General features: G+C 48.7%; 1 protein-coding gene across 11 annotated transcripts in view; it reads right to left on the bottom strand.

Annotated features, from left to right (window-relative positions):
• The window catches only part of TRIM9 (tripartite motif containing 9), a 135143-nt gene that overhangs the window by 17727 nt on the left and 100746 nt on the right, over positions 1 to 16670 (bottom strand). For 7 of the 11 annotated variants that reach the window (XM_054028014.1, XM_054028022.1, XM_054028016.1 and 4 more), the window contains 2 exons: positions 13081 to 13238; positions 4068 to 4206 (listed from right to left, as the gene is read on the bottom strand). In XM_054028014.1, the coding sequence (XP_053883989.1) occupies positions 4068 to 4206; positions 13081 to 13238 (297 nt within the window). The remainder of the gene's footprint in view (positions 1 to 4067; positions 4207 to 13080; positions 13239 to 16670) is intronic. The other 4 variants (XM_054028015.1, XM_054028018.1, XM_054028021.1 and 1 more) reach the window with 1 other exon arrangement.

Genomic DNA, 16670 nt, shown 5'->3' with positions numbered 1-16670 from the left:
AAGCAGTTAGTAATGAGTTACTAACAAGAGATTAACAACGGTAACAACAGCACGGCCATGTTCCGAATGATCTTCTTCTCTTTGCTCCTTCCTCTTCTTTTCTTCTCATTTCCCCTCCTACTAAAACGCTCCACAGAATTTTACGGAGCTGAGTGGAAGGATAAAGCACTCTGCTAAACCCAGGTCATGCAAATCTGCACTCAGAAGCCCAATTCTGTGGTATAGGCCAGAAATAATACCCCAAACCAGTTGTCAGTGCAGCAGGGATCTGTTTAATGACTCACTCAGATACCCTTAAGCTGAATACAGGCACAATTTATTTCTCTGTTTTGGGCCCAAAGAGCGCTGAGTGCCTCTGAGAGGAGAAATTGCTTTGGGACACATTTAGTTCTTTTTCTTTTTCATTGGAATAACAAAAAAGGAGCCATTCAGTAAAAAGACTCCAGTGAACAAAAGCTCTGTTTCTGAAAGCCTGTCTCCTGGCAAATGCTGGAAAGAGAGCTCCAAGCACAACGCCATTGTGCTGGGACCATCAACAGAAGACTTCTGATGGGCTCCTATGTTATGTGGGGCCTGCGCCAGGTGGACAGGTGTGGACTTTGGATACCACAATGCAAATATCCACCCAGAGGAAACCTGAGTGTTGAGCCTGTGCCAAATATTCCCTTTTTCAGGGCTTTGGGGGACTTTTTTTGAAGGACTCTGGTCCCCTGGAAGGGCTGAACGTTTTCAAGTGGCTTGCCAGAGGAGGCTGCCGATCATTGTGGGGAAACTGAAGCGGACGTGCCGTCACACCAGGCGTAGCCAGCGACACACCCCACTCCCATAGCCTCTGGCATAGGGGGTGTGATATGGGGAGACGGAGGTGGAAGTGCCATAGCACTAGCATTCCCTGCGAGGGGGCGCTCTGGGATGGTACGATGTGTAACAATAGGGGCTCATCATTTCTCATTGCATTGTCTTTTTAGTTTGTATAAAGGGGAGACTTCCAAACAAAACCCACCCCCTTGTGCACTGGCCAGCAATAGCTTCCCTAGATGGGGCGCAGAGCCAGGTGTAACCAGGTATATACCATATATAATAAATCTATATCTATGCTGGCAGCTGGGTGCAAATTAGAACAGCCTTAAAGCTGCTCTAACTTCCACCATGGGCAGGGCAGGATCAGGGGGCTGAGTGGGACCTGAGGCCTGGGTCCACAGATTAATGGTGGTATCAGTAGATGTTTCTCTGCCCTCTGAGTCAGTACTGAACCAATGTCCCTGAACCGTGTTGGAGGGGACTGTACTGCTGGAGGTGCTATCTCGTGAGTGGGACGTGCAACCAACATCCGCACCATATACTGCCATTAAAGAGCCATGGCTCTTCTGTCAGAAATGGATTCTGGTGGCAGTACCTGGGCTAAATTCCAGGAGGTGTTCTGCCTACCTCAATTCCCTGTTCTCCAGAGCTCGCCAGCATTCACTGTTCTCGCTCAGACAACATACAGTCATTTTCATAGAGCTATTCTTCCATGAACAGTCTGGTTTGGGTTCTCTCTTCCCTTCTCTCCCTTTCTGCTCGATGCTGGGCTTCTCTTTTACACACAGGTAGAGGACTTTGAAAACCAGCAGCGGGCGGATTTGGGGTTTCTTGGTGAGCTGCAGAAATGAAGCAGCAGCTTTGGACGACTTGAGTTCTGAAGCTGGACTCCACGAGAGATGGTCCTCGCCCGACCACAGGGAGTGCTTTGGGTGCAAATGCACTATTTTTTAAAGCAGTATAAATATGGATTTTGCAAGGTGGAGGGAAGTGAGGTGCCTCTCTGAATTAAGATTTCCCTGTGAAAGGACGGCCTGATTTGGATCTCCCTACGTCTGCTATAAATCAGGGGTGGCCCTCGTGAAGTCCATAGAGTTGTACGGCTATAAAAGCACCATGAGATCACAATCTGGCTCAGCGACTTCAGCTCATTAAGTATCTCCTGGAATACTACCCCAGTTGTGCCATTCAGGTAGGGAAGGGTACATCTCCATTTCAGGATACAGGCAATTAGATACTCACATCCTGCTGCGGTTAACAGGAATCAAGGACCTCCTAGCACAAGTGCTGAAGAAATGCTCCATGGGCCAGATCTGAGGGGTTGGCCGAGCTCCACTCGTGTAGGAGCCAAGGGGTGTGGATTTATACAAGCCTCAGGGCAGTCAAGGGCCAATCTGACCCCTAATGTAAATTAAAGCAACCCCAGTGCTGCTCTCACTTACACTGCCTGGTGATGACCCCGTAGTGTCTGTGACGCAGCTGGGGGGTGCAAGAGGTTATGGTACTCTGGCCACACCCCTGCCTGTCCCTGTGCTGGCGGGGGTTGGGACTGGTTGGTGTTGAATTGCCACAGCAGCTCTAAGCCAGCTGGGGGTCCCTCCACGCTTGAAAATCCCTGCTTAGCACCGCTCTCCAGCTTTCCCTTTGGCAGCAGGAGTGGTGCAGAAGAGCTTTGTCGAGGGCCCTAAATGTTCCGACTCTTTTGGAGATGGTTTGTCGTTCTGTACATCCTGTGAGCTCTTGGGGAAAACGGCACTTTTCATGGGCCCCACATCGGTCCGCGCCAACACGTGCAAAACTCACGTGGACGCCAGCGGGGGACGCATGTAAGTGTCAGAGGCCAAAATATGGCCCATGATTTGTAATGAAAAGGCTTGCTTCTCCGGCAGCTCAGATAAGGAGGAAGCGCAGCTCTTGCTCCAGCTTCTCTCTGCTCTGTCTTCCGAGACATGTCACTACACTTCATCCGTCTGTATTGCCGACATACTCAAAACAAAGGGAAGCATTATGGCTTCCTTCTGAACAATAGGCGTCATCTCCTGACGCATGACAAGTCAGAGACGTAAAGATGGCTACATCCGAATCTGCTCCTACGCGTCTGTGTTGAGGTTTCTGATCACAACACCTTTTTTCTCAGCAACACTCAAAAGCCGCAGCTCCTGCGTATGGACCAGCTGTGTTTAAACTGCCTTATGCACCATCAACAGAACGACTAGTTACGCTCTGGTTCCAGTATCTCTAGCGCTGACGATAAGTGCACAAAGCGGAAGGCGCACGGCTTGGTTTTCTAGAGCCAGGCTAAGCTTGCGGTGCTGGTGGTTAGAGACACCTGGATTTGGCTTGAAAAATGGAGCGATGTGGGTCTGGAAATTATGGAAAGGGAATACCAGTAGGTGTGGAGAACTACAAAAAAAGGGGTCACTTTTCTGCTAATAACTATACTTTAAAGGACTGCTGATGTGCTGGCACTGAGATGACAGCCTTTATCATGAGATTATTACCTGCTGTTTCTAACTCCCAAGTCATTTTTCTAAACTAGCCGTCTGACTCCCGTCCTGAATGTCAGAATCAAGCCTATCTTCCAAGATGGATAAATTGCCTGGTGTGACAGATGTATTTAAAGGCAGGAAGAGACAGGTTTCCCTCTGGTTATGCTTAACAGCAGCATTTAATATTCTAACCGAGACAGCTGAAGGAGGTGGATGTAATCAGCTTTGTACATAGAATTGGTGCGGCTTTGTGTTATATAGAAAGAACCCCAGATGGCCCCACAGTCTTTCTCATCCTTACAGTACACCACAGAGTGGTAACTAAACACCATACATTACAATCATAGCGCAACCAAACACAGTGCTTGGGTTCTCTGGAATTGTTTTTATTTTTAAAGGGAATTAAAGACATTTGAGCTTCATTTTAGAATAATACAACTCCATCCAAGGTGCGAACCTGTCATCATTCAAATCCTAAATGCTTTTCTCTGAGTGCCTGTCATCACATCACCACCTCTCCTCCTGTAATTCACTAAAATATTCAGCGAAGGAAAGGCCTGGAAGACAATTGCTGACATTGCGCTGGTCTGCTGACTTACATAACCTTTACTCTTCCTGTCACAGTCACTTTTTTGCAATGTTTGGCTTTTTAAATCTGGAGCCATGGAGTTACTCCTTGCATTGCAATGCTAAGCGACGTGGATTTTACGGCCCCTATGTGTGGGCAGCACTGGCTCTGGTGTATCATTTCACAATGACATTGCTCAAGCGTCTTACCCTCGGACGTCTGTAGGACCAGGGTCTTGCTGTACTGGCTGACTCCTGTTTTGTTGAAGGCTTTGACGCGAGCACTGTACGTGCTGTTGAAGTGCAGACCGTCCACAGTGCACATCGTCTCTTTCCCAACGTACACCTCCTAGTTAGCAAACAAAGAGCTGCGTTAGGGTCTGAAGCACAGGCTCTGCAGTGCAGACTTCCTAAGAAGGTTTGCTGTACAGTGTTTCCACAGCTTGTTCAAACACAGACATGCAAGTAATGCACCTTTTGGGCATTCTACACTGTCTGCCACAGGCAGGAGATGGATGAGATTCACCAGCGCTGGATAGCATTAAATCATAAGTTTGGGTTGAGATAAAATGATCCTATGACTTGACACTGGAGCTCTGACAAACCTACCAGGTAAAACCAGTTGTTATACAGTAAGGCCATTGCTGTTCATGTTGGACCAAATCCTGAAATCCTTCCTCAAGCAAAACTCCCAGAGAAATCCAGGGGAGTTTGCCTGAGTGAAGAAAGAAATCCTATAATCAGAAACTTGCAACTAGACTCTACTTCCTTGTAAGCTCACGTGGCAGGACCAACACTTTACTGAACATACATAAGAACGGCTATACTGGGTCAGAACAAAGGTCCATCTAGCCCATTAACCTGTCTTCCGACAGTGGCCACTGCCAGGTGCCCTAGAGGGAATGAACAGAACAGGTAATCATCAAGTGATCCATCCCCTGTCGCCCATTCCCAGCTTCTGGCAAACAGAAGCTACTGAAAGACAGTATTATTCCACAGATCCATGGCCAATTCACCAATGTGTTATTTTGATGTCAGTTGTACAGAGTTACAATGGCCTAATGCTGGAGCAACAAGCAATGAATCAGGCCCACAGACTACTAAATCCTCAAACACGTCAGTTACAGTATTCGCTTTTAATTAGAGGGGATGTGATTTAAGCTCCTGGTTGCTTTCATTTGTGTTGCTGGGGAAGGGTTTGCTCTTGGTTTCCTTGGGAAATATCCTTCACTCTCTTCTTTCTTCCAGGAACCCTTTGTGTCTCTCTGCTGGGAGTACAGACTGGAGTAGTGTGCATTTGTTTAAACCAGGGGTAGGCAACCTATGGCACGCGTGAAAAAGGTGGCACGTGAGCTGATTTTCAGTGGCACTCACACTGCCCGGGTCCTGGCCACCAGTCTGGGGGGCTCTGCCTTTTAATTTAATTTTAAATGAAGCTTCTTAAACATTTTAAAAACCTTATTTACTTTACATACAACAATAGTTTAGTTATATATTATAGATTTATAGAAAGAGACCTTCTAAAAACGTTAAAATATTTTACTGGCACGTGAAACCTTAAATTAGAGTGAATAAATGAAGACTCGGCACCCCACTTCTGAAAGGTTGCCGACCCCTGGTTTAAACAGTCTCTGCTTAAATACAGACGTCTTGTATTTAAGTTTCAGAGTAACAGCCGTGTTAGTCTGTATCCGCAAAAAGAAGAACAGGAGTACTTGTGGCACCTTAGAGACTAACAAATTTATTAGAGCATAAGCTTTCGTGGACTACAGCCCACTATCTCCCCTTGTAAGTACTCTCACACTTCTTATCACACTGTCTGTACTCGGCTAGCTTGATTATCACTTCAAAAGTTTTTTTTTTTTTTTTTTCTCTTAATTAATTGGCCTCTCAGAGTTAGTAAGACAACTCCCACCTGTTTATGCTCTCTGTATGTGTGTATATATATCTCCTCATTATATGTTCCATTCTATATGCATCCGAAGAAGTGGGCTGTAGTCCACGAAAGCTTATGCTCTAATAAATTTGTTAGTCTCTAAGGTGCCACAAGTACTCCTGTTCTTCGTCTTGTATTTAGGATACTGCACATTTCTCAGGCCTTTAGGGGCAAGACTAACTGACCCATGAGACTCCTATGGGAAAAGTTCCGTGGACAAAGAACACAGAATTCTGCTCTATATCTTTTCCCTCAATCTTGAGCAGATTAACTAAATTAGGCACCATTGCTGGTAGTTATGTCAATTGCAGCTCTCCTCTGGTACCCTGTTACCTGTAGCACTCAGTAGTGAGCTGTGCAATTTGAGCTGTGAGCTCAATTTACTGAACAAACGCGATAAAAAGTGAAATACACCTGGCACTGGCTTACAGAAACTGCTTCACAGCTGTGTTCTCCTGCGTACGAGCTCTTACAGAAACACGGGGTTTATTACTGTCTCACTTAACATACTGGGTTCCCACTTTATCATCCTATCACTGTCCAACAGGACACTCATCTATTTGATTATTATAAAACGAATTGCCACTGGACAGTTTAATCACTTTGAGTGCCCCGGCACGTGGGTCAGCCCCGAACATAAACACTTCAGCTTACTTTTACATCAATTTGTTCTTGGTCTTTTTTAATGATTTCATAGAATCTGGCTGTTTGGATTTAATCACCATCTAGCCTAATGATTGATAAATTAGAGAAAAGCCACACCCAGGACTTCCAGGGCAGAGGGCCAAATCCCTGGATTCAAACTCTTCCCTTCTGGCCCGGGTCCAACTCAGAACAACTCCGGAGGTGCATAGCTTTTGGTTGCAGTTTGGATAAGGCCAATCTCATTCATTTTACTGGAGCCAAAATCCCTAAACTCACCATTCCCATCTCCCCTCCCCTGGGCCCCTCCAAAATAACACCACCTAGTGACTCTCCCACATCACAGAGATGTTCATGAGAGTTAACTCATTAGTGAGTGTCAAGTGCTTTGAAATCCCCAGAGAGGAAAGCAAAATATTATTCGCTGCAGCACATAAACAGGTCAGATCAGTTTTTGGCAGACTCTGACATGCCGCACGGACAGAATGCTTGGCTATCCATTGATCTGCACTTCTGCACACATGGCAAGGGCTGAGATGCTGGCGTGAGGAGAAATAGCAGCTGCAGCTCCGAGCACAAGTGGATAACACAACAGATCTTGTCGGGCATGTCAGGAGCAAAGCTTTAGGGACTCAGGCAAACCCATTATTCTTTATCATTGCAACTGCGGTTGAAAACCCAGAATTGCTCTGAGCAGGAGTAATAATCGCTTGAGACAGTCCAGATTGCTAAGTCATTTGTCAAATAAACTATGTGATAAGATTTAAATTTGTATAGTAAATGGCTTCTGAAGACGTGACCCCAGGGTTTGGAATCCACTTAGTGATTTGATTGGCCTTGATGCTTTTCTTCTGGATAATCTCCACTGTTATCTGAAAAATCAACTTAATAACCAGCTACAACTTAATAACCAGCTGTGCCACAGGGGAGGCAAAGCTGACTCTAAACAACCTTTCTGCCTCCCTCTGTCCTGGGTCAAATGAACCCCCAGCACAAGTTAGAGCAGCCTCGGGAGTGCTCTAATCTCTGTCAGCTGGAGCAGTCTTTCATGATGACACCAAGCTGGGAGGGGTTGCAAGCACTTTGAAGGAAAGGTTTAAAATTCAAAATGACCTTGACAAAATGGAGAACTGGTCTGAATTCAACAAGATGGAATTCAATAGAGTCAAGTGCAAAGTACTTCGCTTAGGAAGGAAAAATCAAATGCACAACTACAAAATGGGGAACAACAGGCTAGGGGGTAGTACTGCTGGAAAGGATCTGGGGGTGATAGTGGATCACAAGTTGAATATGAATCAACAATGTGATGCAGTTGCAAAAAAGGCTAGTATCATTCTGAGGTGTATTAACAGGAAGGTTGTATGTAAGACACGGGCGAGAACTGTCTCACTCTGCTGGTCACTGGTGAGGCCCCAGGTGCAGTACTGTGTCCAATTCTGGGCACCACCATTGAGGAAGGATGTGGACAAACAGGAGAGAGTCCAGAGGAGAGCAACAAAAATGATAAAGGTTTAGAAAACCTGACCTGTGAGGAAAGGTTAAAAAAACAGGGCCCGTTTAGTCCTGAGAAAAGAAGACTGAGGGGGAACCTGAGAACAGTCTTCCAATATGCTGACCGTTATAAAGAGGATGGGGATCAATTGTTCTCCATGTCCCCTGAAGGTAGGACAATAAGTCATGGGCTTAATCTGCAGCAAGGGAGATCTAGGTTAGATATTAGGAAAAGCTTTCTAACTGTCAGGGCTGTTAAGCTCTGGAACAGGCTTCCAATGGAGGTCATGGAGTCCCCATCACTGAAAACTTTTAAGAACAAGTTGGACAAACCCCTGTGTAGTGAGTCGGTGTGGCTCCCTGCCGCCCCGGAAGGGGAAGAGCCCATCCGGAGGCCGGAGTGGGCAGAGCTAGGGAGTTCTGAGTCCGCCCCTCAGAGGGTCAAGCGGCGACCCGGAAGTATAAAACCGGGCCCTCAGAACTCAGTCTGGCCCCAGCATCCAGAGAGACCAGATGTCTCCAGCCTAGCTCGGGGCTGGGAAACCTCCGCGGACTGGGGTGACCGCCAGGAGCCGCCGGGCCTGCCCTGCGCCCGCTACCCAGAGGAGCCACCGGACCTGCCCTGTGCCTCCTATCCGGAGGAGCTCCCGGACTTGCGAAACGATCCCTGGCCGGATGAACCCATGGTCCAGGAACCCCCCGAGGCTGACGCCAGCACCCAGGTTGGCCCAGAGGGGGAGTCTGGAAGTAGCCCGGGGGCAGCCGACCCCAGTCTGGCTGCAGCACTGCCAGAGCTGATGTCAGTGTGTTGCAGCCAGGATCCCCACTGACTAAGCCGCGGGTCTTCTGCCGCTGCTAGGGCCCCGGGCTGGGACACAGTGGAGTGGGAGGGCCTGCGTCCCCCCTGCCACCCAACCCATGGGTGGCAGTCTCCCCCTCTCCCAGGCCTGTTGAGGCTCAGGCCTATTACTGTGGCTCAGCCCTGCCTCAGGGCCTGAGCTCTGCCTCAGTGTTTGTTGCCCCGCCCTGACCCAGGGCCTGGGCTTAAATACTTTGTTTACTGTTGCTCAACCCTGACTAAGGGTCTGAGCCCTGACCTAACGCTGGTGCCCGCCCTGAGCTGGGGTCGGGCTTCCTGTATCTTTTAGGACTGCAAGGGCTGCCGGGCGAGACCTGACAGCCAGACAAAGCACTCAAGCCCCAGCAGGTAGTGAGTCAGTGTGGCTCCCCGCCACCCCGGAGCGGGTCGAGCCCCGGCGAACTCCTGTTCACCCTGGCAGGGATGATCTAGTCTACTTGGTCCTTCCACAGTGCAGGGGGCTGGACTTGATGACTTCTCGAGGACCCTTCCAGCCCTATGTTTCTATGATCCATTCTGTTAGCCCTAGATCACCAGACTACATCTTGCTGTGGCCGTGCCCTCTCCTATCCTGGACACCTATCTACGTGGAGGGAGAGGTGGGTGGGTGGCCAGAGCCGGGTATGCTGGCTTTAAGCTACTCAGGATTCCGCTACAACAGCGGACTTGTGTGCTGCCCCTTCAGAACAGTTTTACGTTACCTGTTCTGTTACTGAGCAGCGCAAAGGGGACTCAGACGGGCCGAGTCATATACAGTAACACTAGGGGCTCCATCCTGCGTAGCTAGAGGTGGAGCATAACAACGTAAGCACAAAGTAAAGGGGGATGAGCAGGACAGGTCGCTCAGGGAAACCAGATCTTCCAGTAATGAATGCTACAGCACAGCTCCCAGTTACACCTGCCTGACGAGAGGAGAAAGGCGTAAGTGAGGGACATGTAGCTAAGCACCCCCTTAGCACAACTGGGATCATGGCTAGTGATCATCCAGTCTTCATCCTTCCTTGCCTTGTGCAATGGCGAGCAAGGCACGGCCACCTGAGGGATGTGCTATCGCCCGTGCCTGGCGAGTATCATTGCGGGTGGCTTCACCCACGCTGGAGCAGTGCAGCCCCTTGCAAGGACCTGCAAGCTCCAGCCCTATCGGATGGGATGAGCTGGGTTTAAAGCATTAGGTCGCTATGTGGCCGTGTTCTGAGTCTGGGACCCTTCCCTCCCCACAGCTGAGGAGCAATGGGGGCAGGAAGCAAGGGAGGATGCTGAGCTTCTTGCAGCTGGGGGAGGTTTCTTGGGATGGGTCTGACACAGCCCCAGCCACTCCTTGCAGGGGAAGAGGAAGTCCCATCCTGTCCTGCCTCCAGCCCAGCCAGACTAGCAGCTGATCCCAGCTCAGGGTAGGAGCCACTGGCTGGGATGTCCCCAGCCCAGCGGTGATTTACCTCTCTGCTAGCTGCTCCAAGTGCCTGAAACAATGTACCTGCACTGGTAGGGAGTGGCTCTTACAGCTTCCCTTTGCTTCCCTGTCAGAAAGGCATTTTTCTGCGGGGAAGCAAAGAAATCATGAACATGGGGGACATGAATTCTGCACACACGCAGTGGCACAGAATTCCTCCAGAAGTAATACATCTGTGGGATTCTGAAACAAAAGGTGATTTCCTTTTCCTTCCTGGCCCCAGCTAGGAAGCTTTATTCCCTGCTTGGCCAGGCCAGGGGGCTGTGCTGAGACAATGCACTTGTCTCCTGCAAACTCAGTCCTCTGCACCTTTCTCTCATTAAACTCCATACACCCCCTCTGTCAACTACCCGGCTTCTGCTCTGGATCTCGCCTGGCTGCGTCATGCGCAGCTGGAGTTCAGGGAACACGGTGGGCTGCTCTCTCCACGGTGAGCTGCTCTGAATGGTGATGAATATGCTAGAGAATAATTATGAGCATGTCAGATCAGCGAAAAATCACATTTTAATTGTATAATTACAACAATTTAAAAGTCCCCAGGCCTTAAATGCCTCTGATTGCCAGGAGTATAGCAAACCGCAATCCTCCATGGGAATTAGCAGCCTTTGCAAGAGATGTTTGGCAGCCTACTTTAAGCTATTAAAAAAGTGCTTTAAAATGAGTTCTTTCCATTTCCAAAGCGTGCTGATCATCAAGGCAAATATTATCTAACAATAAAAATATGCTCTAACGTGCAGCCTCAGCTCAGCTGACCTCCCAGATACCATTATTTGAAGTTACCAGGAAGGAAGGATGAAGAGTTTGGAGCAGGTCTCAGTCACTCATTATAAGGCCGAGGCATAAGGATCACCTGATGCTGCAGCCATTACATGAGTAGGAGCTTCAGCCTTCAGTGAACTTCCACTCTCCTATCTGCCCCCAGTAAACAAACTGCACACGCACCTGGGGCCAAATTCTCCGCTCGACAACAATGGGAAATAAAGGGAGTCAAAATCAGAGGGTAGCCGTGTTAGTCTGTATCCACAAAAAAAGCAAGGAGTCCCGTAAAAAGCAACAGAGGGTCCTGTGGCACCTTTGAGACTAACAGAAGTATTGGGAGCATAAGCTTTCGTGGGTAAGAACCTCACTTCTTCAGATGCAAGTAATAAAGGAGTCCCGTGGCACCTTAAAGACTAACAGAGTTATTTGGGCATAAGTTTTCATGGGTAAAAAACCCACTTCTTCAGATGCAAGGGAGTCAGACTGATCAGCATAACCAGGGGTGGGATTTTGTGAGTATTTGCAGTGCAAGTGCATTTGGAAGTGGATTTGAAAACAAGGGAAAAGTCCACCTGGAGTTTGGAAATTTTTTCGAATAGATAAAAAAGGCAGGAATACAAATTTATTAAAAAAATTGGAAGCCAATCTTTAGGTTCAGCCACCTCTGTGCTCCCCTGATCCCACGACTGGCTATTGGTCACCTAGCCCCCTGTGTAACTTAAATTGTTCAGCCACAGAAGGGATCCTTCCAAGGGAAGGAGAGAATTAGATACAATGTCTGAAATGAAAAGTGGAGAGAGAGAGAGAGAGAGAGAGAGTTTCTCCAAGAGGGAACCTGATGGATGCAGTTATGGCTAGAGACTCCAACAACTTAACCGCCTAACAATGAAAGTTACCAGGGGAAGCCATTTCCCTGCATATCACTACTGTATCTTTGCAGGAGTGACTCTAATGTAGAATTGGTAGGCCCTGTGTAATAATCTATCCCCAGCCACTGCTACAGAGCAACTGTATGGTGTCTTCCATCATGGCAGGTTTCAGAGTAGCAGCCGTGTTAGTCTGTATCCGCAAAAAGAACAGGAGTACTTGTGGCACCTTAGAGACTAACAAATTTATTAGAGCATAAGCTTTCGTGGACTACAGCCCACTTCTTCGGATGCATACTCTTTGGCTGATAGTTTCAACAATCTCTGAACTGGTGTCTACAGTCGATTGTTGTGAGACCATTTCCCCCTGCCAGGTTAGCAGTTGTGTTGTCAATCCACAGATTCACAGACTTTTAAGGCCAGAAAGGACCATTCTGGCTATCTGGTCTGATCTCCTGGGTCACACAGGCCACAGACTATCAGCCAGCGATTCCCGCATCAAGTCCATCACAATAAGAATATTCATTGGAATAAAAACTGGACTGAAGCGGTTGACAAAAAGTGAAAGATTCAGTTCAAATCCGGGGGAAGCTTATACGGTATAGCAGGGGTCGGCAACCTTTCAGAAGTGATGTGCCGAGTCTTCATTTATTCACTCTAATTTAAGGTTTCATGTGCCAGTCATACATTGTAATGTTTTTGGAAGGTCTCTTTCTATAAGTCTATAATATGTAACTAAACTATTGTTGTATGTAAAGTAAATAAAGTTTTTAAAATGTTTAAGAAGCTTCATTTAAAATTAAGTTAAAATGCAGAGCGCCCTGGACCGGTGGCCAGGACCCGGACAGTGTGAGTGCCACTGAAAATCAGCTTGTGTGCCACCTTTGACATGCGTGCCCTAGGTTGCCTACCCCTGCTATATAAAAATAAACAACAAATGAACTCTTCTAAAAACAAGACAAAACCGGCCTGATTGCCCACTGTCTCGCGCCTAGTGGAATCGTTTACATCTGTGTAACCTGAGTGAAAACAGTGCACGAGACTGAAGAGTTCTATGATTCTGTAAGGCAGTGGCAGGCTCTCCGTCCCGGTGTATCTCTGCAGAACGGAAGCCTGCTTCCTGTTTATCGGCAATGCTCCTGGTGTGGCTCACTCATCACTGGCATTGTCTTCCACCTAAGGCATGTTTTATCAATGGAACAGGTGCTCTCAATACCTACCCTGAACTGACCACCATTCCCATCATCCAGCTCTAGAATATATCCTTCCACCTGCACGGTAGACAAAGGGGGCTGTTTCCAGGACAACGTAGCGCTGTTGTTGTGGGTGCAACATTCTTCTAGCTGTAGGATCGGGGGTGCCGGCACTGGAGAGGAAGCTAAACAAAAATTAGTGTAACCCTGGCTTCTACGACCACAGTGGACATCAGGCATAGCAAGTGCATTCAAATTGCTGGGAGGCACGTAAACGCATGCACATTTTCTCCGATATATGGAGGCCATGTTTATAATTTTGTTACCCAGCCTGCATTTCATGCTGGATTAAAAGTAAAATCTCATGGGACTGCGGCATGGAGGAACAAGAAGGGACTGTTTTCTCAACTTACGTACCATCAGAAGCTTTGCAGAATTTGGGTTTTCATCGGTTTGTCAACGTGACATTTTACTGGGGCTACTTCATTTTCTCTTACATTTTCTTTCTAATAAATTTTGGATGAGCGTGAAATCATAGCACCATGCCCCCACCTATGAGAGTAAGGCTCCCATGCCTAATCTACTCATCACAACGCCATAACCAAAGACCAGGAAGGTCATAGGAGCACCTCCCCGATGTACTCTGAGAGTCTGGCTGCAGAGGGACAGGCATTATCATTCCCGGATGAGAACACTGCCACTGGTTGCAGCGTCAGTGGAAAGAGTGGGTCTAATTCACCTCTCTGTTACCCCAGGTTTCCGTCATGCAAGTTCATTGCAATCAAAAGAGTTACAGCAGTATCGATAGAATAGCGGAGTGGTGAGTTGGGCTCACGGCCTTTGCGATGACTTGTGGCTGGAAGTGCACCTGATCTTCCTCACGGTGGGTCATGAAGGAGCAGTAATTCGGAGGGGGGGAGGGTGTCACTGTGATGGGTGCGGTGAGCCACATATAACAAGAGATAAATATGTTTTCAATTGTGCTAATTTAGTGCGAGTAAATGTTCCGGGTGGACATCGCTGTCGACCAACGTTGGCCAATGATCCTCACCACAAAGTCTTGCCACTGTACCTCAGCCAACCCACAGTTACCATTCTAGAGGGGAGCATAGTGTGGACTCCATGGATACGTCTACACAGCAGCTAAACACCCACAGGTGGCCCAGGTCAGCCGACTCGAGCAAACAGGGCTTTGGCTGTAAAATGGCCATGTAGATGTTCGGGCTTGGGCTGTAGCACGAGCTCTAGGACCCTGCAAGGGGGAAGGTCCCAGAGCCTGGCCTCCAGCCTGAATCCAAACATCTACATTGCAGTTTTACAGCCCCGCAGCCTAAGTCAGCTGACCCAGGCCAGCCGTGGCTGTGCGGCGGGTCTGTTATTCCAGTGTAGACGTACCCCGGGGGCATTCATGGCTGGGCTTCTTTGCTGACTCACTCAAGCAAATTGCCAGAGTCAGTTGTAGGGGTGGGTTTTGTCGGTGCCCATGTCCATTAGGAAGTGTACTGAAACCACAGCAACAAATTCATTTCACGGAGACCGCCAAACAGGGATCAGCCGGTAACTACTTTCCATCTCCAGTCTTTGTTGGGTTAGAACCAGCAATGGAGAGGAGAAAGGCTAAATAGCCCATAGCCAAATCTCCTTGTGTGCTCCTGCCCAAGACAAAAAGGCATTTCATGGTATGTTCTGCTCCAGCAGGAGCATTAGCTCATCTGCAATAAACAAGTAAAAGGAAGGAGGGTCTGTTCCTGCTCTACAAAAGATATGGGGTGAGACCCCACAGGGAAAGGGGACCCTCTTCTCCTAACACATAGCTGACCCCACCGTGATACTTAACCTCGCTACTGAAACATTTACTACCACCTTTTCTCTACTATAGGGGAAAACCCCACACATTCCCTTAGTCCAAACTTCACATAGTCCAGCCCCATTCCCTATCTATATAGCACTTGCCAGCTTGCACGACAGGAGAGCAATGATATGTATTACAAGCCAGTCTGCCAGGGGGAGAGGAGAAGGAATTACTTTTAATGATTCCACACGTATAGCTCGGCTGCATCAAAACTTTTTGGGCAGAAGTCACAGCGGGTCACCTGCTGAATTAGTGCCAGATGGGAGTGATGTGTAGGCGTCACAGCACAGGCAGGTTTTAAGGAGGGACAACTGCTAAGTGTCTTATTCGGTATAAGTCAGTGGGTACGTCAGACACCTGAACTTGTGAACTGCGGCTATTCCAGCACTGGGAGTGGGGATTGCCTGCTCTGCTGAGGGTGAAGGGAGGCTTTGCGTTTGGGGCAATCCTGGTGCCAGGGGTTTTACTGATTCTTGGCAAATTTTGTCTAAACTGGGCCCACAGGGCCCAGGTGGCTGAAGTCCCTCAATAGCAGAACGACTCTCGTTCTCCAACAGCCTGGTGGCAGACCAGATCTCCAGCTTCTGACACACCAACAAATGCGCAGCTCTGTGTTTCCCCATCTCACAAGGTCCCCAAAGCCACAGGCTGGCAGCTGTGCTGCAGCTGGCACCATTTAAAGGCGCATCCCAGCAAAGCAGCAACTTGGCGGCCTTTCTGGTGGGGTCTGTCTGCTTCACGGCTTCCTCAGATTGTCTCGCCTTCTCAGTCCTAAAAGAACGGAACAGGAAAGGCACAAAGGGGAGGTGCATGGGAGGCGGCAGGCGGTAGGGACGGTGTGCAAAGGAAAAGGTATCAACGCCGGAGGAGGAAACAGAACTAACAAGAAAGGGAAAAGAGAAGCCAGATGCTGGGATTCAAATACACTGGAGGAATCCGCAGCTGCCCTGTTAATGGCCCCCTAGCACCACAAGAGCAGCACCAAGAGGCCAGATCACAAGCCAGGTACCATACCTGGGAGACATTAAACCATGTGGCTAATGTCTGTGGCAGCCTCCCTGGGGTTATCACTATTTGTCTCGGATGGCTTCTCCGGTGCGCTTTGCGAACAGGCTTTTCTCCAGCAGCAGCGAGACGTCGTCCTTTCCCAGCAGTTTGTTCCCTATGGCTCCAATGCCTGGCCTGTTCCCTTCCATTCCTCAATTCCGATCTGTTCCCCCCTTTACCCAGTATCTCAGCGCAGGACCTTCTCCCACATCTGTGCCTTAGGGCAGGAGCTGCTCCCTGGGGTTAGCCTCAGTAGTTTTGTGTTCTGAAGAACTGAAATGGCGCTTCCTCTCCCTGGTGGGCAATGCGCCCCTGGTCCCACCGCCGCAGAGGGTGCAACTGCGCTGGCGGCAGGCTATGTGGAGCCGTTTTCAATTGATGCAGTTAAGGCGACATCATCAACAGCAGATTGGAAACCAGCCTGTTTTCGTCCGTATCCTATGTGCCCACAGGGGGTGGGGTCTTTCTACGTGGCAGGCTGAGCACTAGGTAATGTATTCCACCCCTCCAATAGCTTGTCTATACAGGAGACTCCGCTGTACTCTCCAGGGACGAAGCGCACTCCCACTCACTCGCCTCATTCCTTTCGGGCCCTTTCTCGGCCTGTCCCTCCCTCGCCGAGCATGCTAGGTACGGTCCCAACATGAGCCGCCATTTTCTTTCATTATTACTTAGCTCCGAAAGGAAGGGGAGGGGCTCAATCATCTCACATCCAATA

Source organism: Malaclemys terrapin, chromosome 4 (genome assembly GCF_027887155.1).
Source record: "Malaclemys terrapin pileata isolate rMalTer1 chromosome 4, rMalTer1.hap1, whole genome shotgun sequence".
NCBI lineage: Eukaryota > Metazoa > Chordata > Testudines > Emydidae > Malaclemys > Malaclemys terrapin.
This window is presented reverse-complemented; position numbering and strand designations above follow the sequence as displayed.